This window comes from Leptopilina boulardi, unplaced genomic scaffold (genome assembly GCF_019393585.1).
Source record: "Leptopilina boulardi isolate dan_hultmark-lab unplaced genomic scaffold, ZJU_Lbou_2.1 LbouV2_114, whole genome shotgun sequence".
Classification (NCBI taxonomy): Eukaryota; Metazoa; Arthropoda; class Insecta; order Hymenoptera; family Figitidae; genus Leptopilina; species Leptopilina boulardi.
The window spans coordinates 771,489-798,497 of record NW_026137657.1 but is presented as its reverse complement, the minus strand read 5'-3'; the positions used below and the strand labels follow the sequence as shown (position 1 = coordinate 798,497).

General features: G+C 27.9%; 5 protein-coding genes across 10 annotated transcripts in view; 4 read left to right on the top strand and 1 right to left on the bottom strand.

Annotated features, from left to right (window-relative positions):
* The first annotated feature begins 507 nt into the window (after positions 1–507).
* On the top strand, positions 508–5,518 carry LOC127282615 (28S ribosomal protein S9, mitochondrial). Its single transcript, XM_051306979.1, has 9 exons — positions 508–553; positions 652–755; positions 836–1,009; positions 1,124–1,209; positions 1,300–1,375; positions 1,446–1,571; positions 1,658–1,700; positions 1,856–1,927; positions 5,511–5,518. Exons 1-9 carry the CDS (start codon positions 508–510, stop codon positions 5,516–5,518), a joined length of 735 nt encoding a protein of 244 aa, XP_051162936.1.
* On the top strand, positions 4,734–14,435 carry LOC127282606 (uncharacterized). The gene is made up of 4 exons (XM_051306967.1): positions 4,734–5,204; positions 5,511–8,460; positions 11,342–11,348; positions 11,461–14,435. Exons 2-4 carry the CDS (start codon positions 5,549–5,551, stop codon positions 14,176–14,178), a joined length of 5,637 nt encoding a protein of 1,878 aa, XP_051162924.1. The 5' UTR covers positions 4,734–5,204; positions 5,511–5,548; the 3' UTR covers positions 14,179–14,435.
* Positions 14,436–14,980: 545 nt separating this feature from the next.
* LOC127282049 (transient receptor potential channel pyrexia-like) lies at positions 14,981–18,177 on the top strand. The gene is made up of 2 exons (XM_051306123.1): positions 14,981–15,392; positions 15,502–18,177. The coding sequence occupies exons 1-2, from the start codon at positions 15,342–15,344 to the stop codon at positions 18,169–18,171; spliced, it is 2,721 nt and encodes a 906-aa protein (XP_051162080.1). The 5' UTR covers positions 14,981–15,341; the 3' UTR covers positions 18,172–18,177.
* Positions 18,178–19,139: 962 nt separating this feature from the next.
* On the bottom strand, positions 19,140–21,857 carry LOC127282119 (probable arginine--tRNA ligase, mitochondrial). The gene is made up of 5 exons (XM_051306205.1): positions 21,564–21,857; positions 20,105–21,269; positions 19,853–19,980; positions 19,504–19,727; positions 19,140–19,379 (listed from the first exon to the last, which is right to left on the bottom strand). Exons 1-5 carry the CDS (start codon positions 21,597–21,599, stop codon positions 19,229–19,231), a joined length of 1,704 nt encoding a protein of 567 aa, XP_051162162.1. The 5' UTR covers positions 21,600–21,857; the 3' UTR covers positions 19,140–19,228.
* An 86-nt stretch (positions 21,858–21,943) lies between these two features.
* The window catches only part of LOC127282059 (phosphatidylinositol-binding clathrin assembly protein LAP), a 31,821-nt gene continuing 26,755 nt past the window's right edge, over positions 21,944–27,009 (top strand). For all 6 annotated transcript variants that reach the window (XM_051306150.1, XM_051306134.1, XM_051306167.1 and 3 more), the window contains exon 1: positions 21,944–22,481. In XM_051306150.1, coding sequence (XP_051162107.1) covers positions 22,352–22,481 — 130 coding nt within the window. In that variant the 5' untranslated portion in view covers positions 21,944–22,351. The remainder of the gene's footprint in view (positions 22,482–27,009) is intronic.

Below are 27,009 nucleotides of genomic sequence, written 5' to 3'. Positions count from 1 at the left end.
CAATATTTGTTAATAATGTTTCATAAAAAAACATAATTTCAACAATTTACAAAATATTCAAATTAAAATTCAATCGTTATTTGTTTTAAATTTACAGGTGTACCAACAAAAAATTCAAATTTATCTATTGGCAACACTAGCGAGCAGACGACAATCAGTCACTCGGTTTGTCAATATAGTGAAACATGGCGTTTTCTACTTCACGTGCATTTATATGTTATTTAAATAAAAATAACAGTAGTCTTGTGACAAAAAATGTTATTCCTAGTTGTTTATTATCAATTACAAATTGTCAGGTAATTTCTATATTTTTATTATTTACATTAACATCATAAATTTCTAATCACATTGCGAATGTTTAAATTATAACCTCAAAAAATATGTTTTTATTTTCTCTTATATTTTTTTTTATAGATTTTTAATAAATGTTCATATTCCGCCACGGAAGAAAATGTAAATTTTACTGATGAAATAGAAAATGCTGCTTTTGGTTTAAAAAATAAGAAAATGAGCAAATCTATGATAGCCTATGTGGAGCGATCAAAAGAGCACAGTAAGTAAATTATTTTCTAAATTATCACTTATTCATTTTTTCTTTTAAATTTAAAATATTTGATAATTATATTTATGAATGAAAATACTGTTAAACAGATGAGTTTATAAATAAAGCGAGAGCTGAGTATCAGATTGGAAAACGACATCTTGCTAATATGATGGGCGAAAATCCAGATAATTTCTCGCAAGATGAAGTGAATGTAAGTTTTTCTTTTTTTTTGTTATAATTGCAATAATAATTTTATGTTTTTACAGTTCACCTTTACTTTTTTGTTTTTAGAAAGCAATAGAATATCTATTTCCATCGGGAATATATGATCCACATGCTAGACCTGTTATGAAACCTCCAGATGAAATATTTCCACCTCGAAAAGCAGCAGAATTCGATGAATCTGGAAGACCATTCAATTCAATGTTTTATACATGCAGACCAAATTATTATCAAACACTTCACGTAAAATATCTTTTTATTCTTATTAAAATATTCTTACTGTTTTATTAATTTATTCATTAATTTTTAAATTGTAATAAATAACAATAGTTAAATTTCTGAAAATAAATGTTACAGAAAATTGTAGGCAAAATGCATGAATTGGATGAAAAAGAAGATGAGCTTTATGAAAAGGGTTTACGACCAAATGAAAAACTAAAACTGTACGTAAAAATCATATAAATGAAAAAAATCGAAATCTTAAAACACAAAACAATTAATTCATGAATGTGTAAAATAAATTTATTTTACAGTGATCTAGAAACTTCAGTTTGGATTACAAAGTCAAATTTTGAGAAAATGCTTCTTGAACCTTTGCCAGATAACTTGGTAATTACTTTTTTCTTGTTTTGAAAAAAATATTTAAAAAAAAAACAGTAATTATTTTTAAAAATTTTAGTATGAATACTTTATAAATACTATGGAGAGATTGGCAACTCATCCCATATCTTATGAAGCTAAAGACTTTATTATGAACTATAGGAAAAAATTGAAAAATATTTCTGATGCCATTGAAATACTTTCGGTAAGTGTGATCGATAAAATTATTTTTAATAAAATAAACTAAAATGAAAATTTTATCTATCAATTTAATATTCTCTCAATTTTCAGATTCAATATGACGCAGATGGAAGATCCTTCGTTTATGTCTCTAGTAAGTCGATTAATATTTTGAAAAAAATTAATCTTTTACATTTATTAACAGAAATTTAAAGAAAAGTTAAAATTGAATGAGAAAATTTTTTAATTTGAATTCTAATTATTTTTTTTATGAAAGACAATGAATATTAATTATTAATATTTATTTAGATTGTCAAAGAAAAAGTGCAAAAGCTGATGTAATTCTACGAGGCGAAGGTTCTGGTAAAATAACAATCAATGGTGAGAATATTTTCTACTTTGAATCTTGGCAAAGCAGAGAGCAAGTGAGTTTTTAAGCTTTTAATATAATTTATTAATCATACGATCATATTTTCTAATCGGCATTTTCTTTAATATCTTTATTATCTAAAATATTCCTATAAATATATTCAATAATACACATTTTAATAATGTTTATATTGAAAGTATTAATTTAATTTATTTTCGAAAACAAATCTAAACGGTTAATTCCAACGAGTTAATATTTTTTATTTATCATTTTAATGATTATTTTTGGTCATTCGCAAAACATTTATAAAATTCAAAATATTTCCGTGTTAATATTTTTTTTCTCGTCTGGTTTGACTAGTTGTGTGAAATGATTAATAACTTAAGTATTCAATTGTTGCGCATCAGGTAAGTGAATTTAATTATTTGATTTATTAAAATAATTTTGTTGACGTCAATTTTTTATACATTAGTTGGCATTTATTTTTATAAAAATTTGCAAAGAATTAATTTTTTTTTTGAAATTTCCTGCTAAGTTTTCCTGTGGCAAAATTTTTTTCTTAATTACGTATATAGATTTGACGAGAAATCAGTTATACTTTTGAATAATTCATTACAAGGAAACGGGAAAAATCGAACTAGAAAATCACCATAAAATTGGAAAACAGACAATTGCGAGCGTTTACGTGAAATAATTATATATTATGAATCTATTGAACTTTCGTGAACTCTTTCATTCTTTTCTTTAGTAGATAAAAACAATTTTTTATTTTTATTATTTTTTTATTGTACATATCCTTTCTCAGGATATCTACTTGTTTTTATTAAATAACCTTCATTCATGAATCATCTTAAATACATTCACTGGTTGCATCCGGTGAGAATTAAATTAAGATTCTCTTGTTTAAAAATATCATTTCGTTATTTAAATCTAAAAAATTTATTTTTAAATTATTTTGTTTGTCATCAATGACTAATTAATTTACAATTAATAGTGATTAATGATTTATTTGTATTAATTTATATATATATATATAAAGGGAAAAAAATATTTTCGTTAAAAATTAATAATACGAAATAGGAATTTTTTCACGTTAATTGAAATTAATTAATTAAAAAAAAAGTATTTAAACAAGTTTTTGGCTTAGTCGCGACCTTTTCATCTGTAGATAAATTATACTAGAAAGTGCTTTACCGCTATTCAAAAAAACTTACTCTACAGGTGGAAGAACCTTTCATTCGTCTGTTTAGTCACCGACGACCTTCTCATATTTAAGATACTGAGTGCATTGTTACAGTGTTTAATATTTTAAAAACCGTTATTTAGGTAAACATATAGCTCCATTAAAAATATTAAAACGTGCGAATATTTTAAAATAAATTTCAATATCAATAAATCATTTTAATGGTTCAATTTATTTAAAATTACTTTTAAAAAAAAATCTTTAATAAAAACTAGATAAACAATCTTTATTTAAATCACGTATTTCGTTTTTGTCAAAAAAAAAAATTTATAATTTAAATAAGTAACAAAGATAAAAAATTACGTGCGATAATCTTATTTACAAGAACAAAAAAGAAAATATAGAATTCGTATATTTGATAAAAAAATATAAAGGAGGTCATTAATTTTTCAGTTTAAATAAATACCGGTTTATCAATTGAAAGCTATAGCGATCAAAAGTAGAACATTTACTTAATTTATAAAATACAATTTTTTTAATGTATTTCTCATTTGTAGAATGATAAAATTAACAAATTTCAAAAAACTAATCCGATAACTATTAATTTATAGAAAAGAGAAACAAAATTTAAATTTTTGAAAGTTATTATTAATAAATATTTGCATATAGTTAAGAAGCCATAATTTAATCTGTGGCCAAAAACTATGCAAATTTTAAGTTCTTATACAACATGTGTGTTTTCTCTTTTAGTAATAATATTTTTTTTTTTTTTTTTTGTAAACATTAAAACAGGATACAAGTAACGATAAAAATATTTGAATTTGACATATGCACCTGGGAGTGCAGTCGCTTGTGCATTATACAACACAAATTAATGCCATAAATTTTATGTGCGTCATCAGAATCAATAAAGAAAATATTGTAGACATTTTTGAAACATAAGAATAAGAAAAAAAAACAACTTAAAACTTTTAATTAACAAAATATAAATAATGTAACGACAATAATTGGACAATAAAATTCTCTAATTTTCAAATTCTGCACAAATTAAAATAAATTACAAAACAATTGATAATCAAGTACCATTTTTAAATGCAAAATAATGTAAATAATTTGAAATTAATGAAAAATTAATAATTTATTAATTATTTGTTTCGTGCAAAAGTAAAAATTTTTAATAATTCGTATTATTTCCCAGTGGAATCTATAAAATAAGAAAGCAGAAATGTGTTGCAAAAATTTACTTTTTTTTTACTATACCTAGTTAAAAAAAAAACGTCCCGTCTACTTTTTCGTTTCGCGATGATCAGGGTACTCCCCTAACAAAAATAAATCCCAAACAAGTTTCTGATCCTTTTTTCGTTGGATATTTCAGAATGCAAAATAGAAATGACTGAATTTTTAAGTATACAGTAATTCAGTTTCAATTTACTGTTTTTGCTATGATTAATTTTTTTACTAATATTTTTTTTTCTTTCAATCAATTCTATAATTTAATTAAAATCGTTTAAATTAATTATTTATTACAAATTATATTTTTTATTTATCTCTCCAATCAGTATATATAATAATAAGTGAATAAAAAATAATAAATATTGAGGAAAAAAAAACAAAAAAAAGATTATGGAATACACAAATAAAGATATCTCAATCGCGATTTAATCGAAATCGTGGTTTTTTTATATATCTTCAGTTGCAAATCATTCTGACTCGACAAATTGGATAACAATTGAAAAAAGAAAGTGAAATAATTTTTTTTTCGCCCCTTCCCCTCCCCCACTGTATTTGAATAAAGTTTAGATCGTCTTTGTAGCATCATTGTAAATAAAAAAGAAAAAAATAGTCAGTCAATCGTGGTCCACGAAGTTAACCGGTTTACTTGGTCTTTCCACGTTCTCTGCATATATCTACAATTCTGTGTCACATGTGAATGCTTCATCTGTATATTATAGTTGTGTGTTAAGATCAACCTTTCGTTCAGTCAGTGTCAGAATGTTCAGCCAGACAGAATGATCTTGGTTGGTACATTTGGCGTGACTTTCATTATCAAAATATTTAACTTTTATCGAGTTTAATTCAGTTTTTCAGTTCAAGTTCACAAACAGGTGATTGTCCTCGTGTCTTCTAATTCGATAATTTTTAAAATCTCACCTTGAATTTTTCTTTTGAATATTCAAATTAATTTCTTGTTTACCTTAATATATAGTGAATCATTTTAATATTTCTTGGTATTAATCTTTATTTCTTTATCTGTTAAATGTTTTTTTTTTTTTTTTTTTTGCCTGCTTTTTAAACTAAAACGATTTTCCAATTGACAATCGTCGTTGGTCTAATTATGTTCAGGAAGAAGTTTCTTCATTGACGTCAGCAATTTTTTGATTAATTTTTAAAAATTAAAATTTTATTTTCAGAGAAATGATCCTGACGTAATTTTAGAGAAATTTTCATCATGAGCGATGATAAGCCATCAACACCGCCAATTTTGCCTCCAGCTAGGAAACGAGTACAATTGGAACGTGCATTTAGTATGCAATCACCAATGGTAAAAACTCCTCCATGTCAAAAATCAAAATCAGCAACTTCTTTACTTTTAACACGTTGGCTTGTGTCTAAACGACCAGTAACACCGGAACATGAAGATGATACATGGACATTGGATGATCGTTCAATGGAATATGGTACACCACCGCCTGTTGATGAACCACATTGTTATTCCATGTGCATTAGTGAAAGTTCAATAAGCGATGAAAAAAATTGTGCAGTACAGGTGACAAATGATTTAATAAGAAATCTTCTCGTTGAACATATGAGAGGAGTTGGTGGTCGATTACAATTATTGGATGATTTAGAAACATTAAAAATAACCATTGACAGTGTTGAAGAGCTTAGTGTTTATAAATTATCGGAAATAAATGCACTTCTTTTGCATGCAAGTTTTTTAGGTCGTGGTGATTTAATACCAGGATTGCATAAATGCGGCGCTGACTTAAATCACTCTGAACAAGAATTAGGATTGACGGCTCTACATTTGTGTGCTTATAGTAATTCTCTGACGGGTGTAAAATATCTCATTAGTAATGGAGCTAATATTAATTCACGAAAAGCGCATACACCATTTCATTATGCTGCATTTGGAGATTCATTTGATGTTGCACAGCATTTTAAACAACAGGGATTTAATCAAGAATCACCATTGGGTGATGAATCGGTATTACATTCAGCTGCTAGAAGTAATGCATTAAATGTTCTTCACTTGTTGGCTGCCAATAATCCTTCATTGAATGTTAAGGATAAAAATGGTTATGCACCAATTCATCATGTTGCTGATCGTGGTGATTCGATGTGCCTTGAGGTTTTATTGTCAAATGGTTGCCAAGTGGATTTACCATCGAAAAAAGGTGATACTGCTTTACATTTAGCGGCAGAGGCTGGCTGTGTGGAAAATGTTGAATTGTTACTGAAAAATGGTGCAAATGTTGGTAAGAAAAATTTTCGTGGACAAACACCATTACATTTGGCGGCACGTTCACATTGTCTCGAGTGTGTTGAGGTTCTGCTTCAAAAAGCAAATAGTGATCCAAATGCAGAGGATAATGATGGAAGGACACCATTACATCTTGCTTTAGGAAGATCATTGCTCGCTTATGATGTGAGTGATTTATTAATAACTCGAATGGCGAATGTTAATAAATCAGATAAATATGGATATACACCGCTTCATGTTGCCGCTGTTAATGAATTATCCCAATGCGTTGATATTCTAATAAAACGTGGAGCCGATTTGAGTGCGCGTACAAAAGGTGGAACAACGGCTTTGTCGATAATTTTACGTAAAACACCAACTTCGTTAAATGTTTTTAAGGAGAAATTGGATTCATCGATAACTCTCCATCAGCATGGTTCGGCAACGGGTGAAGTTGAATTGCGTCTTGATTTTCATCCATTGTTGCAGCATCAGGAGCAAGGGGAGATTGGTTATTTAGGAACATTTGTAAAAGAAGGTTATAAAGAAATTCTCGAACATCCATTATGTCAATCGTTTCTTTATTTGAAATGGGAGAAAATTCGTAAATACTATGTGGGACGTTTATTGTTTTATTTGTTGTATGTTTTGGTGTTGACTGCATGGGTGATAACGGCATTGGCTCATAATTGTTATAATGAATCACATGGACAATTGGACAATCCAGCAACGCCATTGTGTGCAAATTCAACGGGATTGAATAATTTTCTCTATACGAATCCAATTGTTTTGGAAATTGAATGGTACGCATTGGTTGTATTGACGGTATTGGAGTGTTTAAGAAAATTAGCGGGTATTTTTACATATTCATCGGTGAGGCAATTTTTCACACAAGCTGAAAATATGGTGGAATGGTGTGTTATTGTGAGTGTATTTGCTACATCTTTTGTTTATACGGGAAGGACTTATACGTGGCAGAGTCATGTTGGTGCATTTGCTGTTCTTTGCGGTTGGAGTAATTTGATGTTAATGATTGGACAATTGCCAATGTTTGGTGCCTATGTTGCAATGTTTACAAGTGTTCAGGCACAGGTTTTTAAATTGTTACTTGCTTATGCTTGTCTCTTGGTGGGTTTTACGGCGAGTTTTTGTGTTATTTTTCCAAGATCAAAATCATTTAGTAGTCCACACACGGGTTTGATTAAAGTATTGGTAATGATGACGGGTGAATTGGATTTTGAAGAATTATTTTTTCCTGAAGAAGAAGGTGGACGTCCTGTTGATGTGGGTGGAACATCTTGGATATTGTTGCAAGTTTCGGCACAATTGTCATTTGTATTATTTTTGTTGTTTGTCACAATTGTTTTGATGAATTTATTGGTTGGCATTGCTGTTCATGATATTAAGGGATTACAAAAAACGGCAGGATTGGCAAAACTTGTGCGACAAACAAAACTAATTTGCGATGTTGAGGCTGCATTATTTTTGGGTCTTGTGCCAAGGCGATTAATGAAATTATTACGATGGACGGCATTGGTTCTTCCATCACCACTAAAGGCTGTGTTGACTGTTCGACCATTAAATCCAAGGGAAAAAAGACTTCCACAGGAGGTTTTAACCGCGGCACATAAAGTGGCGAGGGAGAAAAAATTTATTTCCGGCACAATGTCGAATAAAAGTAATAATTCTACTTTTGCGTATTTGAAACATGATATGTATTCATCAATCAGACGTGATGGAAATTATGAACAATTATTGAGCGAAAATAATGTTAAATTGAGAAATCAAGTGATGGAATTGAAGAAAATTTGTCAGGAAAATCACAAACTTATTCAAGATCTTGTCATGGCACTTGCGTTGGATCAACGATTCAATCCAAATGCAATTACAGAAAGTTTGTGATTTTTTTTCTATTTTTTTTTTTTTTTTTGGTTTTCTAATTTTATAATCATGTTGCATCAATCAATTTCATGAATCTAAACGTCTTTAAATTGTTTCAATTGTTTTAAATCATGTGTAGACGCCTAGTCATTTTAACTTTTATTCAAATCGAATTTCATCGAGCTTTTAATACTTTTATCTTCATTTACTTGTTTGAATTTTAACATACTTTTTTTGTTAAAATCAGATATGATCAAAGATTATTTTTTTACTGTAGGTTAATTTTTTCATTAGTCTTTTATTTTCGAAAAAAAAATGAAAAAACTATGAGATATTTTTATTCCGTCCAAATGTAATATTTATAACGAAAAAGAAAATAATATTTTTTGATCCATTCTTATCACAGAATGAGGGCTTCAAAGAATTAAAAAAAAAAATTATATGCAATTTGTATATTTATAATTGTATAATTACAATTTATATAATCACAATTGTAAGGAATTGTGTATTATTAAGAAAATAAAGAAATTAGTGACGCGGTTTCATATATGTATAAAATTGCACGTTAATAAGAGCAATTTAGTTGTAATGCTCACTTAGAATTTATAAATAATAGTTGCTCAACTCATAGTGTGATTTTAGTCATAGTATATCTGTTCGATTTATTAATAAAAAAAAATCCAAATTTTGTAAGATTTTATATATTAAATGATTCTATATAGTTATATTTCATATCATGTGAAAAACAATATCATTTTGTCATTTATTGTTTTTACAAATATTTTCAAATGTAATTATAAAATGAAATTTACAATTTTGCTCAATTGTAGAAAAAGAAAAGCAAAATAATAAAAAATCTTCTTTACAAAATAAATATCAGTTGATTCTATTTTTACCTTTTGTTCACAAATAAAAATTTAATTTTCTCGTGAAATTAAAAATTGAGAGAAAAATGATAAATAATTTTTCCTCGATTGAATTTGAATTTTAATGTTTACAATTGAAATGTTGAGAATAATATTCTTGCCCAAGCATTCTATATCAGACTGTAAGTTCATTATGAATTCTATAGAAATCTTGACTTGAAATTGTTGTATCATTCAATTGACATTTTGCTCATAGCATAACAAGTGGTTTGAAAGTAGGAAGGTCAAATTTAATAAAAAAAAATTTAATAAGTCGCAAAATTCTGAAAATTCTTAAAATAATTGAACATCTCTTTGCTGTTAAAAATAATTATATACGATTGTTGAAATTGAATAAACGCTTTTATGTTTCTAGTTGTATTAAAGCAAGGACGCTAAGTTTTTTTAAATTGAAGACATTCAAAAAAGTAATTTTTATTCTTTTATTATTATTTTTTTTATCTTTATTTATTTCATTACTAAATGAGATACCAGCGTATATATAAACACGAAATTAAGTACTTAAACTGCACGTGTAAAAATGTTAATTTAAATACGTGATTAATTGAAATTTAGTATCCCTTTCTTTTGTATTTTACAAAAATGAGATTCATACATATCATAAGAATTTACTCTGAATTGACGAAATTTGTTTCCCCCACTTTTGAATAATTTTTCTTTTTCGTGAGTATATTAATAAAATATTTCTCGCAATTTCTCAGTTCTTGTGTTAACATTTTAGCTGATTGTTTTCATCGCACCTGTATTCAAGTTTACTTTAATCTTAAATCTAAAATTTCCATCGAAAAAAAGTGGAATTGTTTGAAGCTTGAATTTTTTGAGACAAAATTAAATTATCTAATCAAACGAGATAAAAGTCGTCAAATTTTTGTAAACATTTTAATATGTTTTTATGTGTAATATATATATTTCTTTTGAAGATACGCGAAATTGACTCATCGTGGCTTTGAATTTCTTCAATTCACAAATTACCAAAATTGACCAGAAAAAAATAAACTACAAAGGAAAGTAATCGCCAAGAAGAAAAAAAGATTTTGGAGGAAATAAATTTGAAGAAAAAAATTATCAAGGAAAAAAAAACATCAAAGCGAAATAAACTTGAAAAGAGTTTTGAAAAGCGGAGAGGATTAATCTTGATGTTCATCGAAGTGAAGTCCAATGTGTTTAAAGTAACTGCTTCCTGCAATAATATGAAATTTTTGAATCAAGTGGATAGTCACGTTTGAAGATATTCATTCGCATTGTCATATGAATTTTTCTTCTATCTAATATTTTCCAAATATATCTATTGGAAGAATTTAAAACTATTTATTATTATCAACAACCTTGTCAAGAATTTCATGAAATTATTTGCAAGTAATTCGTTGATTGAATGAAAGCCTGCACGCATTTCCACTGGAAGGAAATAAAGTGATTGACTACGTCCTATATATCTTCACATATGAATGCGCAATTCGTAACCGGGCTTGTAACACATATTAAGGGAAATGACACGACTCCTGAACATATAGAAGGTAATGACGACGTTTTGATCTAAAGTGGGTTTAAACGACCTTACACGCCTAACAGTGTTTAGAAGTGAGCGAACAAGATCGGTATCACTCAACCTGTGTGTGCCATGTAAAAAAAAAGATGCTGCCATCTTTTGATTATTTTGGAATTTGGCCAATTTATCAGCAACATTTTTTTGGAAATTAAGTCAATATGGGCTACGACAACATAGCCACACAAGAAAAGGTGAGATTCATCAATTGTTTTTTGCTTCCTCATTCAGAAATTTAGTATTTTAACAGAATTACAAAAAAATAAATTATAGAAAATTATTTAATTTGAATGATTATTTTTAAATATAAAAACATATTTTTATTTATTAATGAAGAAATACATTAATTTGTTAAAGTTTAATTCCAAAATAATTAAAGAAGAAAAAATTTGTAAAATAATTATTAAATTGAATTTCTAAATTATTTAGGATAAAAGTAATTAAAATGATCTAAATTATTACCAATTCTGATAAAATACAAAATCTCTCATGAGAAAACAAAATGATATAAATTTTATTACAAGTTCTAATTGGAATTTTTTTTTCAGGCACTCCCTCGACAAATTTTGTCAATAACTCAGAAATCACCACCTGATCGAATCTTCTGTCGTTCCGAGAGTTCAACGTCATTCTATAAACTTGGTAAAAATGACAACACTCAACCACCATGTCCTCTACTCAATGAAGAAACAAAACCACGTCACTATTCTGTGGGATGTCTTTATGATCATGTGAGTAAACAGGATCCCTTTTTTAAGGGAATGGCAGCACCAATCTACAGATCCATCAAGCCAACATGCATTGAAAAAGGTCTCGACAACAAGGAAACAATAACGGAACCAATTGAAATTGATGCCGGTGAACCACCACCAGTTGATGATTCTCTATTTTTCGACAATCTCGAAGCATTGAAACACATGAAAGTCGATGGTACAAGTCTAATGACAAAAATTTGGTCCTCACTTAATGTGACCGAAATGAAACTTCTCCTTGAAATGGAACGTGGTAATATTACAAAATTAAAAAGCGGTAAATTATTTCAAAATTGTCATGAGAATTTTAAAAATATTGCATTTCTCTGGGCATGTTTTCGTGGTTTAATTCATCTATTGCCAATTCTCGAATCAATTGGTTGCGATATTCATTATATTGATCATGTGACAGGTGCAAATTCCATAATGGTCGCGTGTGTCTCGGGCAATATTCCATGTTTGGAATATTTAATAAAAAAAAGCGTTGACGTAAATCATACGAGTCTTGTGAATAATTACACATGTTTGCATATTGCCGCTATTGCCAATTCACGTGACGCTGCCGAAATTCTTCTCAATAATGGAGCAAAATTACATACACTCAATTCACATGATGTTGAACCAATTCTTCATTCGAGTATTAAAGCACAATCTGAATCAGTGGTTGAATTATTGCTTGCAAAAGGTATAAGTTTAGCGGAAAAAAATCGTCTTGGCGAGACACCACTTCATGTTGCTTGTTTTGTTCAGTCGTTGAATTGCGCGCGAATGCTTCTTTCAACTCAGGGTACCGATGTTAATGCCGTTGATCGTATGCATCGAACACCATTGCATTATGCCGTAATGAATACATCATCATCGGCTGAACTTGTGAAACTTTTATTGAAACATGGAGCACAAGTGAATGTTTTTGATAAGACGAGTTTTTCACCGCTACATATTGCATCATTAAATGAATTGTCACATTGTGTTGAGGCATTGATTTGGGCCGGTGCCGATGTTAGTGCAACCACTAATTCTGGACTCTCGGCATTAAATATAATTCTTCGAAAAATACCCGAATCATTGCAGGTGTTTCGTCGTCGTTTAGATGCATCAATTCGATTAAAACGACCAGTTCCACATAATCGTGAATTTGAAATGAAAATGGAATTTGATATATTATTTCCAAGTAATAATCATTGTGAGACAAGTTTTATTAATACTTTTGTTCAAGAGCATTGTAAGGATCTTTTATCACATCCACTTGTCATGGCATTTCTTCATCTCAAATGGGAGAAGATAAGAAAAATTTATCTTCTTCGAATTTTCTTTTATGCATTGACAGTGATTTGTATGACGACATATGTACTCACAGCATTGGCATATAAATGTTATAATACTGACGAGGCAATTAATAGTAAAATTTGCAATAATAAACGTGTCTCGAGTTTTTTATTTAGAAAATCAGTGATTGAAATTGAATGGTATTTGTCATTGATATTAACATCAGTTGCGATACCGCGAAAAGTTATGGCATTCACAGTTTATAAATCGATAAAACAATATTTTTCAAATATTGAAAATATTCTCGATGCAATTGTTGTTATAAGTGTTTTTCTCACTTCTTTCATTTATACGGGACGCACTTACGATTGGCAAAATTATATTGGAGCTTTTGCTATTCTTTGCGCGTGGACCAATCTCATGTTAATGGTTGGTCAACTTCCTGCTTTTGGTACATACGTTGCAATGTTTACTCACATACAATTTGAATTTGCCAAACTTTTATTAGCCTACTCAGGACTTCTCATTGGTTTTACAATAAGTTTTTGCGTTATATTTGTCGGTGAACCATCATTTGGTAATCCATTCACAGGTTTAATTAAAGTACTGGCAATGATGGCGGGTGAATTGGATTTCGAGGGATTAATAAATCAAGCTGATTTAATGACTGATGGTTCATTTGTCATTTATCATCCGCTTTCGGTTTGTTCGCAAATTTTGTTCACTCTCTTTATTGTATTTGTAACGGTGATTTTAATGAATCTTTTGGTTGGCATTGCCGTACATGATATACAGGGTTTACGTAATCATGCTGGTCTTACAAAATTGGTACGTCAAACAAAATTAATTCTCTTTACGGAAATGGTCCTGCATAATGGACGAATTCCATATTTATTTCGAAAATGGATGTCCGATCACAATATCGATGTGGAAAATCGAAAACGAGTTCTTATTGTAAAACCATTGAATCCGTTGGAAAAACGATTGCCAAAAGATATTTTAAAATCGGCATATGATATTGCACAGAAAAATGGTCCATTAATTAATGAGGATAATGATGATTTGTGTGAATTTATTTCATGGAACAATCAACTTAGTGAAGATGGTTCCGATTCTGATGTACAATTGGCGGTTGAAAAATTAACATTACAAATAAAATCTAGTGAAGAGGAAATTCATTTCATTAAGGATCAATTATTAGACACTAAGAAAATTTTAGAAAATTTGATTTTAAAAGTATTAAAGTAAATACGCAAATAAATAACATTCGAATAATAATTAATTCGAATGAAAAATCCAAAGAAGTTAAAAAAAAATAAATTTTGTCTCGTAAAATTTATTTTTTATTCAAACGAATATAAAATTTTTTAATTCACTTTAAATTTTTATAATTTAATAATAATTGCAATATAATTTGCATTTAATTTCTCAATTTTTATATAGTGTTCATTTAATTTTTTTACGATTCACTTACATGCATTAAGAAATATTTGTAAATGTAAATTGTGCCAATAAAAATAAATAATGTTTCAAATGTATTTCTTTCATTGCATTTAAGAAATTGAATTTTCACTCTTTAGTTTAAAGAGCGTAATTGTTAACACTCCCTATTATTGTAATCGATACACATTTTTTTTTAGTTCTTAATGATATATAATTCTCGTGATAGATAAGAGTACCAGGATAATTAATGAGATATTTAAAAAGCTACCCTTTAATTAATAAGTCAAGTTCATTGCTAAATGGCAAATTACTAAATGAAATGTAAATATCGAACAATATTTTTAATAAAACATAATTATTATTATTATTATTTATGAAAAGTCGACGTTTCACCCAAGGTTATGGTCATTATCAAGACAAGGAAAAAAAATTATAATTATGAAATAAGTATTTGATTAGTCATGATAAGAGCAAAGACCTTGGCCAAAACATCAACTTTTAAAAACATAATAATAACAAAGATCTAATAATTATTTCATAATTTATATTATCAACCGGTTTCATCTATAAATTTTATCATCTAAAATAATTTACGGGATAATTAGATTAATGATGAAAAAAAAATTTTTAATCATTAATAGAATTAGTGAAAATTTCTTCTTTTTTTTGCAATTCATTGATTAAAAGATATGAGTATTTTCCGAGGGAAAAAAAAAATAAAATCATGGACACGCCCTACTACATATGTTCAGGATTAGTGATGTATAAACGCAATTTCAAATGAAATTTGTAACTCATTGAGACTACAGACTCTCGTCAGAGTGTTTCGTCAAAGCAATTCGCGAAGCAACTATTTTGGCAATTCTGTAAATTTTAATTATCTAGATAACTAAAAATGTTATTTGAAAAATTTAAATCAACTTTTTTTTAAAGATTTTGAAAAAATTGGAATTTTAGCCAAAGAAATCATGGAGTTTGCCAATTATCTACAGGCAGAAGAAGATGAGTTAATGAAATTGGTATGTATTTTATTCTTCGATTTTTATTAATATTAATTATTCGAATAAAGATGAAAAAAATGATTTTTCAAAATGAATATTAGTTAAAAATGATTTTTGTATGTTTAAGAATAATCTGCAAGGAATCTCTCCAATTTCTCCGAGAAGACCAAAAAGTTCGCTTTCTATCAATCAACAAAACTACAATAATTTATCTTTATTGTCTCCAACTTACGATACAAGTCGACGGCATTTTTCTGCAAGTTTCGTCTACGATCAAATAAAAGCCGATGAACAATTATATGATAAACTGAATAAATCTTACAATTCTCTGAAATCACCGCTAAATATTTATCCAGAATCTCAAGAAATCAAAAAATCTCAAGAGACAAAAATAAACATTGAAGATACATCATCATTTATAATTGACGATTCTTATATCGAGAAAGCTCTCAATGATCTGAAAAATCAAGAATTTGAAGGATTAAATTTACTGAATTTCATTCAGCAAATTATAAATGATGACGACTTGAAAAAATTATTACAAATGGAATCGGGAATTATTCCCGAAAAAAATGGAATTATCTTTCCAGACAGTGATATAGAGTTTAAAAATCGTGCATTTATATGGGCATCATTTCGTGGTTTATTACATCTTCTACCCAAGTTGGAAGCTTCAGGAGCTGATGCTCACAATACATGTTTCAGTGGAACAAGTGCAATGATGACTGCCTGTTATTCGGGACATAAATCCTGTGTACAATATCTTATTGAGAGAAATGTTGATTTAAATTACGTGAATCCTATCGACGGTCGGAATTGTTTACACTTTGCGGTAGCTGGAAACTCCTACGAAACGGCAAAATTACTCCTTGATAATGGAGCGAATTTAAATTATCCAGGAATATCAAAAACAAATCCACTTTTGCATTATGCCATCAAAGCTAAAAATGAATCAATTGTTGAATTATTTCTTGAACGTGGTGCCGATCCAGCTGAAAAAAATAGTCTTGGCGAAACTCCACTTCATGTCGCGTGTTCCGTCTACTCGGTGAATTGTTGTCGAATGTTAATGGAAAAACCCCAAATTGATATTAATGCAATTGATGTGATGAATCGAACACCACTTCACTATGCTACCATGTCATCGTGGTGTGATTTTCGATTAATTGACATTCTTGTTAAACATGGAGCACACGTAAATGTCATTGATAAAACTGGATTTTCACCACTTCATATTGCATCGTTAAATGAAAAATCAAAATGCTCGGAGACACTTATTTGGAATGGTGCCGATGTCAGTTGTACCACAAGTAAAGGTGTATCAGCATTAAATATAATTCTTCGTAAAATTCCCGAATCATTTGAAGTGTTTCGTGTAAAAATGGATTCATCAATTAAATTAAAACGTCCAGGTTGTCAAAATCGTGAAATTGAAATGAGTTTGGATTTTAAAACGCTTTTACCGAGTTGTAATAAAAAACCTGAAACAAGTGTTATTAATACATTTATTGTAGAAAATCGAAAGGAACTTTTGTCACATCCACTAATTAGGGCATTTTTATATCTGAAATGGAAGAAAATTCGAAGATTTTATCTTTTCAATATTTTTCAATATACTTTGACAATTATTTTCATGACAGCTTATATATTAACAGCGTTATCATTTAAATGCTATAATTTCACCACAGAAAACAATAAAATTGATTCACATTTTATTTGTCAACATTTTTCCAAATGGATCATTGAATTTGAATGGTATATGTGGTTGACATTGACTTGTTGTATATTACCGCGAAAATTATTAACATTCTCAATGAATAGATGCATTAAACAGTGTTTGTGGAATTTAGAGAATTTTCTTGATTTAATAATGATCTCGAGTGTTTATATCACTTCGTTTATTTACACGGGTAAAAATTATGATTGGCAAAATTATTATGGCGCATTTGCGATTCTTAGCGCTTGGACAAATTTAATGTTGATGATTGGACAACTTCCAACATTTGGTACATACGTTGCAATGTTTACTCACATTCAATATGAATTTGCTAAACTTTTGTTTGCCTATTCGGGATTACTTCTTGGATTTACATTGAGTTTTTGTGTGATTTACACGAGGGAACCATCATTTCGAAATCCATTCACGGGATTGATTAAAGTTCTTGCAATGATGGCTGGTGAATTGGATTTTGAAGGACTCATTAGTCTATCACATTTGAATGATAATTTTTCAAATAGTTTTTTTCATCCACTTGCGATTTGTGCACAAATTCTATTTTTAATTTTCATTATTTTTATTGTCATTATTTTAATGAATTTACTTGTTGGCATTGCTGTTCATGATATTCAGGGTTTAAGAATGCATGCAGGTGTCACAAAATTGGTACGACAAACGAAACTTATTCTCTACACGGAAGCTGTGCAGTGTACAATAAAATTTACCCCACTTTTTGCGATATTGATACCTAAACATGAAATGCGAAGTTTGTATGATATTTTTGTGGTAAAACCATTAAATCCAATGGAAAAAAGTCTTCCTAAGGATATTTTGAAGGCTGCTTTTGAAATTGCTCGTAAACGTAATCCAATAATGGACGATAAGAGTGATCGCGATGGTTATAAAAAAGATTCATGGACAGAGGAAGGAATGGAAGAGAATTTACGATCAACCTTAGATTCGGCTGTGCAAAAAATTACATTGCAGATGAAAACTGTTACTGATGAGATACACAATGTCAGAGATCAGTTTCGGGATGTTAAACAAATTTTAGAATCGATTAGACTGAAATTACCATAGTTAAATTATCATATTTTTAATTTCAAGAAACTTTTTTTTTTACCTTATTTATGATGTTTTTAATCTTCTTCCAATAGGTATTATTGTAGTTTATATCTAGAATAAAAATATAATATCTTATTATTGAAAAATCCATTAATCGTTTTGATATTCCACATATCTGGAATTTTTTTTTTTGCAGATTCGTTAAATTACTTATTTAATTTTTTTTATTTACCAATATTTTTATATATGATATTTTATGAAGAAAAAATTAAATTTATTTATTTATTTTATATAGTAAATTTAATAGTGACTGTTTATTTTATTTAATATTGTAGTTTTATTCGTAGAAACTTAATATTATTCTACTTATTTATTCCAAAATTTTTTAAAAATAATTGCCGATTAGAAAATTGATTTTTTAAATAAATATGTATAAGTATATTTTACTCACGATTACTTTCAATTTCAGATTCTATTTCCGCTAATATTTTCTGGAATGCAAAACAAAATTGATGTTGAAGCGACAGTAAAAATGGGAGGACCAACGGGACAATCAGGAGCAATTCGTTGGGGTATTGCTTGGGGCCTTCGTAGTTTTGTTGATAGACAAATGATTGAAAAAATGAAAGTCGGTAAGTTAAGTTCTTCTTAACACCAAAGATCGAAGCAATTTTTTCAAAATTAATAAATAAAATTATTAATGAAAAACAATTTTTTTTCTTTAATTTACTAGCCGGACTTTTGACGAGGGACTGGAGAAAAAGGGAAAGAAAGAAGCCAGGTCAAGAAGGAGCCAGAAGAAAATTCACCTGGAAAAAGCGTTAGAATATTTTATGAAATATAGAGAAAAACAATATATTTCTTATTTAGTGTAAAAAGAAATTGTTTATACACATTAAAAGTGACACTTAAATAATTAATTCATTAATAATACAAATTAATAAATTAATTACTTTGGTTAAAAATAATAAAGAACTAGGAACTTTTTTTAAATGCAAAATTGTTCTTAGATTTATTTAAATTCTATTGTAAAAATATCTAATTCCTCTACAATTTTTTCTTTCAATGAAACTTACATTTTTTTCAATGGTGTTAAACCTACTAATTTCATTCCTTGAGCAAGAAAGTTTTTAGCTACCGTAAAAAGAAGTAAACGCTGTGCAGCTATTTCCGGTGATTCATCCTTAACTCTCAACAACTCCACTGATTTGTTAATAACATGACTGCAAAAAAAAAAATATAAATATAATTACTCAAAAAATTAAAACTTAAAAGAAGACTAAAAAAATTAATTTCCTAAAAAAGTGTAAGTTTTAATTTAGAAAAGAAATTCTAAAAGTCAATTACCTTAACCGAAATAAGTAATTCACAAAAATACATGGTTCCAATTTTTCATGAGATTTAAGCAACATTTCCTCGTAAAGGCCAAAAACGAAAACTAATTCATCTACAACTGATTCCTTTAATATTTCTGGATTACATTCCATTGCGATTTCCATTTCACTATTTTCAATTAAACTCACTAATCTACAATGTGTGTATTGCAATTTTACACCTGTTTCACCTCTTATCTAAAATTAAAAAACGTTAAAAATTAATATTGATAAAAATTGTACCATTTCAAAATAGTTATCAATTTCTGGTGTAAGTAAATATTTGAAATTAGTATGAAGAAACTATATTAAATAAAATTTACATCTAACGCCTTGTTCCAGTCGAAATTATAATCTTGAATTCGTTTTTGTTTCAAATCATTAATAATCACTGCTGAAATACCAAGAATATCGGTACTCTCATCAGTTGAACCCAAAAAAATTTTCGTATCTGAAATTTGATAAATCTTGAAAAATATCCGGAAAATTTTTTGAAAATCATTTAAATACTTTTTATTTTTCTTATTTTAGGTATTTAAATAAAAATAAACTAATAACAAACTAAAAATACTAACTAGGAGATTGTATCTGTCTTTCTTTCATAACTGTTCTTGTTTCATCGAGTATATCAGTTAAAAATACAGCCGTCCCTTTTCTCGTACTCATGCCCCTTATTTTTCCAAATTTCACATGTTCTATTCTATTCGACCATGAAAGTTGCATAAGTTCAAGAATTTTTTTAATTTTCGTAAAATGTGCACTTTGTGAATTATCCACGACATATAACATTGAATCAAATTTATAATCATTAAATCTATCAATTGCTGCCGCAATATCTCTCGTTATATATAATGTAGTCCCATCGCTTTTTATCAAAGGAACACTTTCTTTTTCATGTAACCAAATTACTTTTCTATTTTGATCATCATTTGTCAATAATTGTAATTGTTGTAAATCAGAGAGAAGTGGTTGTAATTTTTTTGCATTATACATAGATTCCCAATGATATTCATCAAAAGTCACGCCTAATCGACTATAAGTTTTTTTTATTTCATCGGCAGTGTATTGTCTTATAATTTCCCATTCTTTCAAATTTTCTTCATCACCTTCTTCTAATTTTCGAAAAATATCTTTAGCTTTCTCAATTAATGTTGGATCTTTTAGACTTAAATTATTTGCATGAACATATGCTTTATACAAATTATTAATTGGATCATTTTTCATTTCTGTCTCGGAAACATTACCCAAGTCACGTCCAAGTTGAATAAAACCAAATTGTGTTCCCCAATCGCCTAAATAATTTATGCTCGTTACATTATTCTTTAAATATCGATTTACATTTGAAATATAATTGCCAATTATCGTAGATCTCAAGTGACCAACGTGAAATGGTTTCGCAATATTTGGAGAACTATATTCTACTATAATTTTCTTTACATTTTGATTAACAGGTGGCAATATTTCTTTGAGATTATTATTTAAAGTATTTTGAATATATGGATTTCTGTGCAATTGAAATGACAACCATTCATTATTTCCATTTTTTCCATGTTCAATATTTTTCACATAATTATCAATTAAATTATTTGTTAAACAATCAGCTTCTCTACGAATATCGTACTCTCTATTTTTTAATGGTAATTGAAAAGAAAACGTATCCCCTTCTTCGTTGCGCTTTAGTTTCAAATTCGGAATTTGTACATTTTTTATGTGGTCCAAGTTATGAAAAGATTCAGCAACCTAAAGCAAATAATAATTATATTCAAAAGTATTAGATAAAAATTGACAATAACGAAAAAGAAATACGTGAATTAAAAAAAGAATTCAAAATAAAAATATTTTAAAAAATAGTAAACTAAGTACAAATAATAATATTTTCTATACAAAATAAACAAGTAGAATTATATATATAAATAATTTTACATTTAAAACACATTTATAACCTTCAAAATGTCAGTGTACAAAGTTGTAACAATAGATCAAAAAATAATCAATTTCAAAAAACTGAAATAGAAAAAATTAATAAACAATCACCTTTTTGTGAACCAGTTGTCTTATTTTACAACTCATAATAATTAAAAAGTTATTTACAAATTTTTGCAATTTGTACAAAAAGTATGGTTATGTTCAGTCATTAACGTATATATTTAATTCATTTATTTATTAACAAACAACTAACAAAACAACTAGATATTCCAAAGTTGATTTTTTCAGCTAAATTTATATAAATATATCAACTATTAATATATAATGATAAAAATAGTAAAAATAGGATTTGTTAACATGTACAACGTGCGTACAACAACAAAAACACAATTTTTCGAGTATGCGCAGAACTAATTTCAAAATGGCCGACAACAATCAGCGCTATGGTGGCGAAAAATTGAATTACATCACAATTGTTGAACCTGTCTCCAGCTGACGCTGAGAGCTCGCTCAGCTCAGTTTGGAGCGATCATAAAATCGCGCAAAGGAAGAGAGAGAGAAAAAGAGAGAGAGTAAGAGAAGGAGAGAAAGAGAGACTGGAGAATTAAACAGGACAAGTACGGGAACTTGATAAAAAGGGCGTAAAAGGGTTAGCTGGACCGGAAGGTGGAGTGATCGTTATCGGTGTTTACTCAAGTGTGCGTGAGGTGGTGGGTGCCAAGTTTAGTTTTGTGTCATATCGTGTGTAGTAAAAACGGGTGCTTACAATCTCCATCAGGAAATAAACGAATTCCGATATATACATCGAGAATAGAATAGAGGATAAGTGTACAATAATTAAAGGACCAAACCAGGACGGGACAGAACGGCACGATTTTAGGCGAAATATCTCCAGTATGGCGGGACAAACGATAAGCGACAGATTATTGGCAGCAAGGCACAGCATTGCCGGACAGGGCCTTGCAAAAGCTGTTTGTAAAGCAACCACCGAGGAAATGATAGGACCGAAGAAAAAACATTTGGATTGTAAGTTTTGCCATTGTATAAAATCAGATTTAAAATTTTATGCTCCGATTCATTCCCTCGTTTACCATCTTGAGATTTCGAAAATACCGGTTTTCAACGACAAGCCGGTTACTCGAAGTCAAGTATTGGTTACCTGATTGCTCAAGATTTCAATATATTGCTGAATTAAAAAAAAAAAAATTAAATCAAAATCCTGTGGGGCGAGGTTAGAAAATCCAAATGGATCCCTCCAGGTTTTGTGCTTTTGCGCGTACTCCAGCTTTTCATTTACGTCACACTTGTAACATGTCATAAATTTAAAGAGAAATAGGCTTTTTTAGATAGTGATTTTTAAATGACAATTAAGAGCACTGTCTTTAAAAGTGATATGGAGAAACTCGTAAATGACATCAAGTTATTTTGTCGTATACAATAAGACAATTACGTCCTGTCATTCATACTTTTTGTAACGTAATTTTTTTTTTCTAGCTATACTTCTTGCTCTCTTAACTAGAAAGAAATCGATAATTTAAACCACTAGTTTCTCTTTAAGACTTCATTTTTGTAGTATTAATTAAATTTATCAGTCTTTGTAAAATCAACTGTGATTTTAATCTCGAAGGTCTTAAGAGTTTTTAAATTAAGACCTTTAAATACAACTTTTGTTTATGCGACTTTTAATAATGAAATTATTAGATTTTCATTAGTTGACAGTTAACGTCATTAATTTTCATTAGTCATTTACTGCAAAATATTTTTGCATTGCTATCGTACTCTAGAAATTTCTTTTGAAAAAAATTTTCATTCAACTTTCAATAATATATGTACTTTAATTAAATTTTTATTAATTACTTTATTTATTAAATTACTTTTGTTGATAATAATTTTAATCAAATTGAAATAAATTTTATTGAATTTAAATGGAGTGACATTTAAAATTTATTTTTTAATAATTTGTTTATGAGAAAAGCCAGGTGACCATAAAAGTTTTGTTCATTCAACCGTGTTTAAAAATTTTATGTTACGATGATCACGTTAATGATTCAAGTATTATGTTTGAAATATTATCAAAGGTAAATTTAAACCAGTAACATAATTTCCTATTTAAGGGAATATTTTTCCTTTTAGAATAATTGAAAAAAAAAATGTTTCCAAATACAGGTGTGTCAATAAACATACGTTTTTGTATATAATAGATTATAATTATTATTAATTTCAATTTGACATTAATTTGATTATTATTTTGTTATCATAAAATGTTATATCAATAAATGTATATGATTTTCTGAGAATGTGGGCGAATGGAAGTTAGTAACCTGGCGATGAGAAAGACGACCTATCGATCTGTTCCAATTTCTTTTCTTGTTCATGACTGCTCGATAATAATATAGAGGACCTAATATACAAAAATTTCACTAAGGAATTTTGTCTAAAGAAACTATTTTGAATAATAATTTTTCTTTTTTTTTTATCATTTTAAGAAAAAATATATCAAATTTTGTTATTATGATTTCTGTATAAAATATAGATTTTGTGTCATAATCTGTATATTTTATTACAAATTTAGAATTTTTAGTGAAACTTATAAAGAAATTAAATATTCAAATTTTTTACGTAATATGCTCTTCGAAAATTTGTTATCTAATTATGATCATTGGTCGCTCACGTTTTATAATTACAATATGCATTTATAATATCGCGAGTAACGTAATATCACTATAAGGTTCTAGAAATAGCAAAATAGAAAGTTCAAAACATTCATTTAGAATCGAACTTGTAAATGATTTAATTTATTAAAATAGGTATAGGTACGAATTTCGCACTAGATTATACTCTCAACACCCAACTTTCGCTTTAACGTACTTGAATAATTTTATCTCTCTCTCTCTTTCTCTCTCTCTCTGTGAAAACAGATTCCTCGTTACTATTTCTGTACAGCTATTTTCTCTCTGTAGAACAAAAAAAAGTCTTGTTTTCTTCTTGATCATTAACCTTATATGAAATTTGATAATAATTTATTTACGCAATCGTTCAAATAAAAATATATTTTTTAATGTCGTGTGGAAAAAAAGTACTTAATTAATTTTTATGTATTTATTTTTAAGTTCACATTTTTTTTATGTATTACAAAAGTCTTAAAAGTTTAATATAAATTGTGAACACACAATTTTTTTTATATATTTTTATTTTTAGAATGTTTACTTTAAACATTAAATATATCGATAACGTCATTTTTTTTAATGACGTTCCTATACAGTTGAATTACTTTTTTTTTTGCTGATAATTCAATACCGATTCGTTTTTCCTAAAAGGAAAAGTTAATCATTTTGAAATTATTTAAATTTGTTTATGAAAAAAGCAAAATCAAATTAAAAAGAGTTATAGTGATATTTTTGAAACTCTTGCTTTCAAGGAAAGATAGTATTAAATGATGATAATTTTAAATCAACAATGATTGCAAGTAATGGCATAATTTTCAATATTTTCCGTTTCATTTGATAGTAAAAAATCAATAACAATTTCAAAAAATGGTAATTGATATTTGAAATTTTGATTGTAATTACTATTGAAAATTAAATTTACTTTTAATAATAATTATTACTTTATTTTTTTACAATTTAAAAAATTTTTCCAAATTGGTAAAAAAAGGCGAATTAAAAAATTTACATTCTAATTTATAGAGTTTAAAATTTGATAAATTTGTTGGTTTGGGTTCGAATCTCGATTGATTTATTTTCTGGTAATTACTTCTTGATTATTGGAATAATTTTTTATTGTCGAAAAATTAATTTTAATTAATTTTGAGGAAATAGAGAGATACGATAATCAGTTTTGTTCTTCTTCAAAAAGGAAAGTAAACTTTCATCATAACTTGAAGCATATTATTATTCAACTTCAGTATAGGAAGGTAGCTCTCTTCTAAAATGAATTTCCGCATTATATATACGTATGTACCATGATTGAATGGGGCAAAATGTCAATATACGATAATTCAGAGGAGATGTATATAATTTTCAAGAGCGAGAGAACTTTATATACATATATACTCCCACATAAACCTCGCCTACTTGCATTGCAGGGGATGTGTTTAATGCTATCGCATAGAAGATAACTAAATCGCATCGCAGACACTTTAATTTTCAAACTCATTAGAGATCCTTTTCAATATGAGTTAATACCACTTTCACAAGTTATACAATCAATTTGTAAAATTTCACACGACAATATTTAGTTTATTTTATTCCAAATATGATTTTTTCCAAATTTTCTTGCTTTCGTTTTTTTTTCAAATAAATTGTTCAATAGTATATATAAATAAAGTAATTAACTATTCTATAAACTTTTTTTTTTCTTTCTTTTTTTTATAATTTCATATGTTGCTTATCAGTCTCAAGGACAGACATTATATACTTCCGATGCGATACATGTTTAAGTTATAGTACATACGTGGGTTACTCAGATCCTGTTTTGAGAGATACAATGGAATTTTATATATATACGTGCTTCTTCAATTGTGTTAAAGTGGGTGTGGCAAACCCTGGATTTTTGTTTTAAAAAAAATTGCATTTTCATATTTTTCGAATTTATTTTTAGGAAACTGAAAAAATGAACTTTGTTAGTAAAAATTCAATCGATTGCTAAGAAAAAAATTATTATTCACGTTTAAGAAAATTTTTCTTCTTTCATGAAAGTCAATGATTCACCTAGACGTCTCGATTACTTCCTAATTGCAAATGAACTGATGACTAACATTAGCATAGTGACTATATATATACAAATGTGAAAGAAATTAAACCACACAGGTGGAAATTTATTTTGTCGATAAAAAAAATTTCTTATTTGTATATACAAAAAATTTATCTTCATTTTATTAAATTGTTAATAAAAAAAAAATTCGCTAATTGGTTTTTTTTTTTTATATCGGAAATGGTATTGAGACTAATTAGTTGAAATAGAAATTTGACTATTAGTGAGTAAAAAAAACCAACGATGAGCGAGATACGAAAGAAACTTTCTCTTATATAGTTCTAGAATTTTATTATACACATTCCGCACTGAAGATGAAACTCATTCTCTACTCTTCTTGCAAAAAAAAAAATTTATCTGCAACATCAGAAACTATATTCGAAAATTTGCCATAATGTTTTTCATTCCCAATGGGAATAATAAATAAAAATGTTTTTAATTTTTTTTTTTTTTTTGAATTATTAATTAGTTCGAAACTACAAAATTTTATTTTTTAAATTTATTATTCTGGTGCCCATATATATATATTGAAAAAGACATCACGATGACCATGGCCTACTTTGAAACTATGGAACTTGATTATGTGACGTCATCTTAGAATTTGCTGTTTTAGATTGTGGTTAATGATAGCTAGTTGCCCGCAAATCGTTCATAGAAATTGCAAATTTATTCGATTCCACTTTCAATTAGGATTCATTTCTTTTTTCATTCTCTGATATTTTGTAACAAATGCAGTTTTTTAATAAAAAAAAATTTCTTTTGGAGTTAAAATTAAATTTTTTTTACATGAGTAAAATTTTTA